Consider the following 12,378-nt stretch of genomic DNA (forward strand, 5'->3'; position numbering starts at 1 on the left):
GAATATAGCATGAAGGGGACTTTAGAATGAATGAAAGCCAACATTTTTTATTTGACAATGAGAAAAATTAGAATATCTGACAGGTTTTATTTGTTTACTAGCTTCAAAAGAATCCCCTTAAGGGGAAAATAACACCACAAATCTAGGGTCCTCACGTCAACTCCAAACTATAATAATGGATACAACAATGTATGCGGTTTGTCTTGTATTCGTGGAGTATAGAGTGACAATTGTATAAGTAGTGTTGGCAATTGAGCATGAAATCACCAGGAATCTGCCCTCAGGGTCAGCAGTTTGCGAAAGCAATGTAAAGTCCAGAGTGTCTCTTACAAGGATTGCCACTCCGCACTTCTTTTTAGGACCATTAGAGTAGAAGACATGCGGGAAGTGTTTGGACGTCAATTTTGGGTGAGTATTCGCTATGAAATGAGTTTCCTAAATGGCCACAATATCCCAGTTGTGTTCTTTCAATTCTCTCCAGAGCATATGTCGTTTGTGGGGGCTGTTAAGCCCATTCACATTGAGCGAGAGGAGCTTAAATGACATTATGCTTCAGTGGATAAAGTGTGATATGGCAATAGTAGGTAATGCACTTACTCAGTATCGGTGTTAATCCGTACCGCTTTAGGAAGGAAGATGAAGAACGGATCAGGTGGATCAGCAACTGCTGGCAAGTTCCAATGTCCAGGAAGACAGATAGGTGCGGCAGGTGAATGTCCGAAGTGGTAGGTAAGTTGAAGAGGTTGGCAGGTAGCACACTGATACTGGGGGAAAAAAAATAAAAAGAGAACAAACAAAAAAGAGACTGCAAAACACAAGATATGTAGAAAAAATAGAAATAGGCGACACTGTGAGGTAGTCTGTACGGTGTAAGAAACCGCTGTTTTGGGGTGTGAGAAGTTTTTTAGCCGAGCAAGTCGCCCGGAGCATGGTGGTTTCGGGAAGTAGAACATGGAGGGTCACTGAGATCATCCAGATAACAACAAGGAAGAGTCATCAGGTTTGAGTGGGCATGGTTTCCTCAACCGGCTCAAGTATACCCCAACGTTTGAGAAGGGTTAGACTGTCATCCATAGACGAGATCCGGTGCTCCCTATCACCTTTGGTAATGACAAGGATAGCTGGATAGTTCCACCTATAGGGAATATGGTGGTTTCGCAGAGGTTTCGTGATAGTGGAGAGGTTACGTCTCCTATTCATGGTAAAGGCGGAGAGGTAAGATTATTCATGGCAGGTGGTAAATTGGAACCCTTCCTCACCAACGACATAAACCTTTCTTTAACTGTGAAGAAGTGGATCCTTGCTATAGTGTCTCTCAGAAGAGAGGCTGAAATGTGTTTGGGCTTTGGGAGCCTGTGGATCAGGTCTATAGCCAAGTCACATAATGGGATATCTAGAATTTCTTCCTGAAAAATGGTAGTTAGATACTCATATAGGTCAGGAGGTTTACTGTCTCTGATTTTAATATTGTTGCGCTTCGAATGATCTTCTAAGTCCACAACTTTGGATTTCAGCCAATCTATGTCATTCGCACGCTCATTATGGACATTAACCATATCGTTGAATGCATCAGCAAATTCCCCCATCTTATTCTCAATTCGTGCAACTCTATTATCCACTGCTGCAACAGCAGAATTGCACTGGGTCATCAATTGTAACATGTCAGCGTGGATGGCACTTCGTAAGGACAGCATCATCTCCTTTAACATGGAATCCATTACAGGCTAGCCAGTAGTAGGAAATGGTGTCATGGAACACCAGGGTGTCATCTACTCTGCAGGATGAGGCAGCGTTCCCCCCCCCCCAGTGTGATGCAATTTAAACTTGGATTTGACAGGGCTAGAGCATGCAAATTGGGATGGAGAGGGGTCTAGGCTGCTAGCAGATGCTAGGATCAGGGCTGCCCGCCCGCCAGGCTGAAGAAATTAAGCAGCTTACCGGGCTTTGATCCCCCTTTCCTCTTCCCCGGCATGGTGGCTGACCATCCAGGCATCTCCTGAGGTGAGTTGCGATCTGCTGGTGTGACCCTTGGCGTCACTGTAAGCTCCGGTACGATTGCTGAGCAGGGAGCTGTGAAGCTATGTGTCCATCCCCATGGATACAACAATGTAAAGAGAGCATTTCAAAAAATGATCATGCACCTTGGCACTATCAAAACATACACAAAAAAAAAGATAGAGAAAAACATATTTTTATTTATCTGTATTCCCAGAGCTGCATCCCAAAATTATAACTATATATACTTATAAATAAATAAAAATAGCTTTATTTGTTGTCTGCAACCCAATTGAAGAGACTTCCTTCACTTCCTGTTTGGGCACAATAAAACAAAAAGAAGGGAAAACCTTTCCCCGTTACAACCAAAAAAAAAATAATGTTATAGTTGGAAATATTGACTACATGAAAGGATTATTTTCTAAGTAAGAAAAAGCATTGTAGCTGTTTGAAATATTTTATATTTATCTGTTCCATTTTAGTAATGTGACTTTAAACACCTGTTCCTTCTCTCTTCCAGGCAGTGAAATGGTGGAAGCCGAGTTAGAAAATATTCATATTGTGAAATCTCCGTATAAAATCTTCTTCACTAAAACGTCCAAGTATTTCAAGCCTGGAATGCCCTTTGACCTTACGGTAAGGATGGCGTTGTAAGAATATTTAATAATAATATCTCGCGCTCATACTTCATTATGTCAGAATATTTATACTGCTCTGAATATAGCAGTGTCTATTTATGGTTAATAAGCAAAGATCTATGAGAAAAGAGAATCTTCACCTATTGCCACAAATCAATATGTCGTGAATTCTTTTTAATTGATTAATTTCTTTTTAAAAGCATATACCAATCTTAGTGAGTACAGTCTACAGTATGAAATATATATATAATATTTATTCTCAAGACATGTAATCACAATATATGATCAAACAAGGAGTGACACAAAAAAAGATAACTTCTACAGAAAATACTAACTTCAAACAATCAATGCAATGTGATGTTTAGCTCAATAATGAAAGTGAAAGTGAAACAAAGTGAAAGCAAAACGAAAGCAAGATTACCATTTCTCCAGGTATAGCATAAGCCATAGGTATGTGTTCTATATAAACAGACTACAATTGTCTGGGAATCACACGGCCGAAAGTCACTCCACTGCAGATGGAGTGAGAATAGGCCATGCAAAACGGAAGACATAAAATTGCAAATAATGCACTAAACCTGATATTAATAAAAATGTATAAAAACAAAAATCAGCTTTTTAGAGAAAACTCTACTATGGTTTATACGGCTGGGATTGTAATCTTATTACCCTTAAATATGCAATATAAAACATATAAGGAAGGAAATAAACAATATTGAATAAAATCAAATAATACAGCAAGGCATATTTACCACACTTAAGATGGCGGCTAGCTTCAAATGGTCGGTACCAGAGTCTTAAGATGGATGCCAGTGAGGGAGGAGTTTCGTTTGGCGTCCCTCAAAGTTTCAGTTGAGAGGTGGAGCAAGATGGAGTATGTCTGGATGAGTATATCGATGGATGTAGTAGTGTGTGTGATGTAAGTGTAAGGTGTGTTGTCAGTAGTGATGTGATGTCCTCTCTCATATCTGGGCTGTTCTTTTATATGGTATAAACAAAGGGCTATAAAAATTACCATAAGTTAAACCCAGAGGGATGAAACATTATCCCCATTGGTTGGGATATTCTATACCTTAACTGGTGAGGTCAGAGTCACACCTCTTTAAATAATTAACCCTATGTATGATAATAAAATTAAAGGATGATTTCTCTATATGTAATTCCACAAAACACAACATAAAACTTTGTCCATACTCCCAGTACATACATAAATGTCCATCTGTATCTCCATCATTCACCTTGGCAAGTAATGCCATTTCAATAATTATATTTTTAATACAATATAACATTCCTACATTGGAAATATCTCAACTATCCCAAGACTGCACCTGGTATTATCTCCACAGGAGGCAGTATTGCACTGTTCATTAAATCTTGTGCTTAGAATACGTCACAACATACAATGGCCTACTATTTAAAAGTGACCTTATTGAACTATGGCCAGTGAAAGTTTATTACTTATTTGAATTCTGACATAACAGTCAGACATAGCGTCTAGGACTAGAAGATCTATGATACCTTTGAACACTTAAACACAAACTTCTCTGAAATGAGGTAATTAGTGTCGAGATACATATGTTCTTACACTTATTAGAAAAAGAATTCTAAGATTACTGCTGTAAGAATATAAACCCACATTGTGATATAACATTCCTAAATATATATGTATATGCCTTACATAATATAATGACATAATTATGGCTAATATCTTCTCACACATAATAATGTATCTTTAAAACTTATATATAGTTCATTTTAAAATACAGACAATTAAGGAGATATCACCCCCTTAACATAGCGTCAGCTTGACTGAGTCTTATCTAAAAGTACATCAATTTTCCACTTATTTATGCCCAAAAGAAAACAGAGACATCTGCTGAAAGTATAAGACCCTATTGTAAGAGAAATTTTGTTTAACAAGTACATATGAACTCTCCTTCACCTTAAAAACAAGATGGAAACTATACTGTTCAGAATCTTATATGCATAATATGGAATATACATGGCTTTTTAAATCCATTTTTTTCCTATTATTATATTAATCACCCCCAATAATCCTGACAGCGTGCAGATTATCTAAAATATGTTGATAACATGTAAAAAATTAAATGTCTGGAATTTAACCTCGCATCTTGAAGGCATAAATAGCTTCTTCAGTTGGCCTGACCCAAACACAGCTTTACTGCAGGAGGAATTATGGATTAGTGTTATGATTCAAACAGATCACCAAACATAAAGTAATGCTGTACACCTACCTGATATCACTCAACATTTGGGAATCACATAGTGCTCAATATATTTTTAATGGATAAAAGTACAACATAGGTCAAATTTAATTCACTGATTCTATTAGAGAAATGAGCTTTCAATGAGTACATTGTCTAATATATCCCTTTCCCTTTCCATTATTTTCCCTATCCTTTTCTTTATTTTCCTATTCCCTTTTCCTTTCCCTTTGCTATCCTATGGTTTCCCTTTTTTCTTTTTCCTTTCTTTTCCCTTTCCCTTTACTTTTCCATTACCTTTTCCTTTCCCTTCCTCTCTTCTTTTCCTTTCCTTTCTTTTCCGTTTCCCTTTCTTTTTTCCTTTTCATTTTCTTTAGTTTCCCTTTACTTTCTTTTTCTTTCCCTTTCTCTTTTCCATTTCCTTTCTTTTCCTTTTCCTTTCTTTCTTTTCCCCTTTCCCTTGACTTTTTATTTTCCTTTTTCTTTCCTTCTTGTTAGTGTGTCTGTTGCCACCCCAAAATCTTGTAGTGAAAGTCTCTCTGAGAAGTTCATAAAAGGAAAACATGCCAATTTTGTAAGATTTTGAGAAAACGTAGTAGAAAATATTTTTTCTTTCACTGGGAAGGGGGTGCCTTTCGAAAAATGTTGCACCATAGAATCTAAGGCTTGCTCTGCGTTCTTTCCTATTCCTCAGGTGTTTGTCACAAACCCCGATGGCTCTCCAGCTAACCGGATCAGGTTGGTGGCACAACCAGGAAATGTTGTAGGTTTGACTGGATCTGAGGGAACATCTCGACTAACCTTGAACACCTCTGCTAATATCAACCACCTGCCAATAACTGTGAGTGACCCTCTGTACCTTTCTGCTCTGAAAGTAGGTCTCCTATTGTCTGCTGCAATCTCTGGTCATCTCTACTTTATGTGATTGCTATCCCCATCTGTTATATTTGAAGGTAGCTGATAACATTAATCTAGTGGACATGACTATTACCATAATGTTTTATGGAACATCTACCTTTTTCTGTGTTCATTCTATTTTTTTATTTTTTTTTTTTCATTTTATTTTTTTTCTCTGACCTTTTATCGTTGATCTTTCTGAAAGAAATGTCATATGTGATGACAGTCATTTTAAGGGGGCTGTACATTAGAGATCGACTGATTATCGGCAACACCGATATATTGGGGGCAGATATGCACTTTCCCCGATATATCGGAATTGGCCTCTTGATTTGCCTATATGTTGCACGCACACGTTATGCCTTCTAACACCGCCTCCCATGCCTGCGCGGCCCGTAGGTGATGCCATTTCACTACGCGCGCTGCACTTAAGACCGCCTCACACAGCTTCGTGTTACAGCCAGCTGCAGTCCGGTCATGCTGCCAGCCATCCCTCCACCCACAGGCCCTCGCCTCAGTCACGCACTACAACAGGGTGCCACCCCAGCGATCAAGCAACCAGCCACCCAGACGACACCAAGCCAGCCACCGTGACCAGTGTTCCAGCAAGCCAGCTACCCGCCACAACAGGCCAGGGTGAGTGAGTGACACCAAGCCAGCCACCCACACAACAGGATGACCCCAAGCCAGCCCCCCCCCCCCACCACAGTGTTCTAGCAAGCCAGCCACCACAATGTTCCTATAAGCCAGCCAGCCACCAAAGTGTTCCTGCAAGCCAGCCAGTCACCAAAGTGTTCCTGCAAGCCAGCCACCCATAACAGGGTGACACCAATCCAGCCAGCCACCACAGTGTTCCAGCAAGCCAGCCACCCATAACAGGGTGACACCAAGCAAGCCAACCAGGCACCACATACCGTTCCTGAAAGCCAGCCACCCATAACAGGGTGAAACCAAGCCAGCAAGCCACCACAGTGTTCCTGCAAGCCAGCCACCCATAACAGGGTGACACCAATCCAGCCAGCCACCACAGTGTTCCTGCAAGCCAGCCACCCATAATAGGGTGACACCAAGCAAGCCAGCCACCACAGTGTTCCTGCAAGCCAGCCACCCATAGCAGGGTGACATCAATCCAGCCAGCCACCACAGTGTTCCTGCAAACCAGCCACCCATAACAGAGTGATACCAATCCAGTCAGCCACCACAGTGTTCCTGCAAGACAGCCCACCCATAACAGGGTGACACCAAGCCAACCACCCACCACAGAGTTCCTGCAAGCCAGCCACCCATAACAGGGTAACACCAAGTAAGCAAACCAGGCACCACAGACTTTTCCTGAAAGCCAGCCACCCATAACAGGGTGACACCAATCCAGCCAGCCACCACACTGTTCCTGCAAGCCAGCCACCCATAACAGGGTAACAATAATCCAGCCAGCCACCACAGTGTTCCTGCAAGCCAGCCACCCATAATAGGGTGACACCAAGATAGCCAGACACCACAGTGTTCCTGCAAGCCAGCCACCCATAACAGGGTGACACCAATCCAACCAGCCACCACAGTGTTCCTGTAAGCCAGCCACCCATAACAGGGTGACACCAAGCAAGCCAGCCACCACAGTGTTCCTGCAAGCCAGCCACCCATAACAGGGTGACACCAAGCCAGCCACCCACCACAGTGTTCCTGCAAGGCAGCCACCCATAACAGGGTGACACCAAGCAAGCCAACCAGGCACCACAGACTGTTCCTGAAAGCCAGCCACCCATAACAGGGTGACATCAAGCCAGCCACCCACCCACCAGTGTTCCTGCAAGCCAGCCACCCATAACAGGGTGACACCAAGCAAGCCAGCCACCACAGTGTTCCTGAAAGCCAGCCACCCATAACAGGGTGACACTAAGCCAGCCAGCCAGTGCCACCACAGTGTTCCAGTAAGCCAACCACCCAGAACAGGGTGATGCCAGCCACCACAGTGTTCTGGCAAGCAAGCCACCCACAACAGGTTGACACCAAGCCAGCCACACTGCCAGGTGTCAGCCACCAACCCACATCAGGGTGCCAGTGCCAGCATCAGCAGCAACTTCAGCTTCAGCAAGCCATTTCTTTTATCTTTTTTTGTGTCTTTCAAGTTGAAATGAAGATGGATGAGGAGAGAAAGAGTAAAAGTGTGGTCTGGGACTATTTCTCATCTCAACCATCTCCAGGAAAAGCATCAGTGTGCAACACATGTACAAACAACATAATCAGTAACTGCAAAAAAACAAAAACACGTCAAATCTTTGGGCCCATATAAAAGTTCATCATATTGAATTGTGTCATGTAGCACAGAAAAAACAAAATGAATATCAATGTGATTTTGATTCAATACCTCCTCCACTATCCTAGGCAACAATAACAGATATGTTTGTGAAAAAAAAAAAAAACAGATGTTACTGTCTAGATTCAGATGGATGATCCCAACAGCTGGGCAGAGTAATCACAGAGATGATTGTCACTGATAACCAGCCATTTACAATGGTGTCTGACTCAAGATTTAAGTGGTTGATGTCCATGCTTGAGCCAAGCTACACACTGAAGAGTGAGAAGTATTATCGAACCAAAATTCTGGCAAAGCTACACCAAAAGGTAGTTGACAAAGTAAAGGCTATGCTTCAACCAGAAAATGATGGCAACTCACTCTCATTCATGGACTGCTGGTCACAATCAGAGTCAGAGTCACTACTCATTCTTACATGCCACTTCATTGACAGCGGATGGACAAAAAGGAAATTGGTGTGGAATACAAAAGTGATGCAAGGATCCCACACAGCTGAGTACAGTAGAGAAATGTTTCTAGGCATGCTTGAAGAAAGGGGAATCAACAAAGACCAAGTGATGCTTGCGCAACTTCGAGACAGTGGAGCAAACATGCCTAAAGGAATGAGGCTTACTGATACGTTAGACCTCTGTGTCATCATGGCACACAACACCCTCCAACTTTCAAATTATGGTCTGTCAAGCCAAATAGCTTTGATTGAAATATGTTTTGAGAAGCATGAAGAGATTAAAAATGTTGTGCTTGCAAGTATTTTGAATCCTCAATAGGGATGGCCTTGCGGTTCGCCCGGCGGTCGGTTTGCAGCGAACTTTGCTCGTTCGCAGTCCGCCGATTTTGTGAACATATGGCATTGTTCGTGGTGGCCATATTAGTTTACATTGGGGAAAACTTTGACACATGACACAGCCATCAGGTGGAACAAGACAGCCAATTGAGACATTTCAGCACATGGACATACCCCCTACCTTATAAACAGACATAACCTGGCGGCCATTTCACATTCTGTTTTTTGTCAGTGTAGGGAGAGGTTTGCTGTGTGCACCAGGGACAGATTGCCAGGGACAAAAATTGTTCTGTTAAGGTCCACAAAAGTCCTTTTAAGGACTGGTATTTGGTATAGGTGTACTTTCTCTTCTGTCAGTGTAGGGTAGGGAGAGGTTTGCTGTGTGCACCAGGGACAGATTGTCAGTGACATAAATTGCTCTGTTAAGGTCCACAAAAGTCCTTTTAAGGACTGGTATTTGGTATAGGTGTACTATTCTTTGGTGTGCATGCACTATATAGAGGTGTAATACACTTATAATATACTTTCTAATATAGAAAGCATATTGTAGTGGATTTGTATTGTGCACTGTGCAGCATTGTGACTGGTGTGGTGAACTTTTCTGCAGCAATACTGCAACTACAAACAGTGACAAAAGCACTTTTAAAAAAGTATTATAACTGGTGTGATAGACCAGTGGCCCCCCTAAACGACAGATTGAAGTGGGGTGTATTTGTGTCCTGCAAAAATATTGCCTCTTTTGCTGTGTTAACTCTGCTACACACAGTGCCAAACGTACTGGCCAATTTTTTGTACAACTGGTGTGATAAACCAGTGCCCCCCCCCCCAATACCACAGATTGAAGTGGGGTGTTACCTGAATATACTTGTGTAAGTATATTTGTGTCCTGAAAAAATGTGGCCTCTTTTGCTGTGTTAACTCTGCTACACACAGTGCCAAACTTACTGGCCAATTTTTTGTACAACTGGTGTGAGAGACCAGTGGTTCCCCAATACCACAGATTGAAGTGGGGTGTTATCTGAGTATACTTTTATAACAGTGTATTTGTGTCCTGCAAAAATATTGCATCTTTTGTTGCTTTAACTCTGCTACACCCAGTGCCAACCTTACTGGCATATTTTTTGTACAACTGGTGTGATAGACCAGTGGCCCCCCAATACCACAGATTTAAGTAGGGTGTTATCTGAGTATACTTTTATACGTATATTTGGGTCCTGCAAAATATTGCCTCTTTTGTTGCATTAACTCTGCTACACATAGTGCCAAACTTACTGGCCAATTTTTTGTACAACTGGTGTGATAGAGTAGTGCCCCCCTAATACCACAGATTGAAGTGGGGTGTTATCTGAGTATACTTTTATAGGTGTATTTGTGTCCTGCAAAAATATTGCCTCTTTTGCTGCGTTAACTCTGATACACACAGTGCCAAATTTACTGGCCAATTTTTTGTATAACTGGTGTGGTAAACCAGTGGCCCCCAATACCACAGATTGAAGTGGGGATTTATCTAACAGTATATTCTTTTAACAGTGTATTTTACTCCTGCAAAAATTTGGCCTCTTTTGCTGCATTAACTGTGCTAACACAGTGACAACAGTTACTGGCCAGTTTTTTTGTAGAACTGGTGTGATAAACCAGTGCACCCCCCCCCCCCCAATACCACAGATTGAAGTGGGGTGTTATATGAGTATACTTTTATAAGTGTATTTGTGTCCTGCAAAAATATTGCCTCTTTTGCTGCGTTAACTCTGCTACACATTGTGCCAAACTTACTGGCCAATTTTTTGTACAACTGGTGCAATACCACAGATTGAAGTGGGGTGTTATCTGAGTATACTTTTATAAGTGTATTTGTGTCCTGCAAAAATATTGCCTCTTTTGCTGCGTTAACTCTGCTACACACAGTGCCAAACTTACTTACCAATTTTTTGTACAACTGGTGTGATAGACCAGTGACCCCCCAATACCACAGATTGAAGTGAGGTGTTATCTGAGTATACTTTTATAACAGTGTATTTGTGTCCTGCAAAAATATTGCATCTTTTGTAGCATCAACTCTGCTACACACAGTGCCAACCTTACTGGCCAATTTTTTATACAACTGGTGTGATAGACCAGTAGCCCCCCAATACCACAGATTGAAGTGGGGTGTTATCTGAGTATACTTTTATACGTGTATTTGTGTCCTGCAAAAATATTGCCTCTTTTGCTGCATTAACTCTGCTACACACAGTGACAACAATTACTGGCTAGAGTTGAGCGGACACCTGGATGTCCGTGTTCGGCGGGTTCAGCCGAACTTGAAAAAAAGTCCGGGTCCGTGTCCCGGACTTTTTCCGAACTTTACCCGGACACCGAACCCCATTGAAGTCAATGGGGACCCGAACTTTCAGGCACTAAAATGGCTCTAAAACACCAAAGGAAAGGGCTAGAGTGCTGCAAATGGCAGCAAAACGTAGTTAAGAGCATGGCAAGTGCTCTGCAAACAAATGTGGATAGGGAAATAACTTAAAACAACAAAAAAAACAGAAAAAAAACAATGTTCTTCATCTCTGAAGGACGAGGCCCATATGGAGTAGGAGGGAGGTTGAGGTGGTGGTGGATGTGGCGGTGTCATAGGCGTGCGCACAGGGTGTGCCGGGTGTACCTGGGCACACCCTAATCACCTAGGGTACATTAGCATTATCGCTCTGTTTGCCAGTGAGGAGATGGGAAAGATCTCCCTCGGACCTGCTCTGCTCTATTTCACTTTGCCAGCAGGGAAAGTAATGTATCGGGGCCATGTACATGTAGGCAAACACATGCATGTGTATTTAAACTTTGGGGTGCACACCCTAATGCAATAGGCTGCGCACACCTATGGGCGGTATAGGTGGAAGCGGCGGTGGAGGAGGACGAGGTAGCCAACACTGCTTTTTTTCAGAAATTTTAAATGAGGATAGGACCCAAAAGAGTGAGAAAGAGCAAAAATAGAACAATGGCTGGGTAAGGTCGGTATCCATCGCTATTATGCACAAGGTACGGAAAAGTCCTGTGGGATCCATGCCTGGTTCATTTTAATGAACGTGAGCTTGTCCACATTGTCTCTGGACAGGCGGCTGCGCTTGTCTGTGATAACGCCCCCAGCCGTGCTAAATACACATTGAGATAATACACTGGCTGCAGGGCACGCCAGTACCTCCAAGGTGTAAAGGGCAAGCTCAGGACATGTGCTCAATTTGGAGACCCAGAAGTTGAAGGGGGCAGACCCGTCATTCACTACATGTAGGCGTGTGCACACATACTGCTCCACCATGTTGGTGAAATGCTGCCTCCTGCTAAGACGTTCCATATGAGCTGCTGGTGCTGCTGTTTATTGTGGCGTGCTGACAAAACTTTTCCACATTTCGGCCATGCTAAACCTGCCTTCTGAGGTGCTGGCGGTGCCCTGGTTGCGTTGCCGACCTCTTCCTCCTCCTCCTCCTCCTCCTCCTCTGCCTTGTGCTTCCACTGTGGCCCCGCTGTCAGGTGGGAATGCCAGCAGCA

The 12,378-nt window shown here is 42.6% G+C and overlaps 1 protein-coding gene across 4 annotated transcripts in view; it reads left to right on the forward strand.

The window, feature by feature from the left end:
• LOC309553574 (A.superbus venom factor 1-like) overlaps positions 1–12,378 on the forward strand; it is a 1,719,715-nt gene that overhangs the window by 917,542 nt on the left and 789,795 nt on the right. For all 4 annotated transcript variants that reach the window (XR_014225177.1, XR_014225178.1, XR_014225179.1 and 1 more), the window contains exons 10-11: positions 2,516–2,631; positions 5,553–5,699. Coding sequence is in view for 1 of the 4 variants with exons in the window: in XM_082254846.1 (XP_082110972.1) it covers positions 2,516–2,631; positions 5,553–5,699 (263 nt within the window). In the remaining 3 variants the exon portion in view is untranslated. The remainder of the gene's footprint in view (positions 1–2,515; positions 2,632–5,552; positions 5,700–12,378) is intronic.

This window comes from Pelophylax lessonae (genome assembly GCF_965119305.1).
Source record: "Pelophylax lessonae genome assembly, chromosome: 4".
Lineage (NCBI taxonomy): Eukaryota > Metazoa > Chordata > Amphibia > Anura > Ranidae > Pelophylax > Pelophylax lessonae.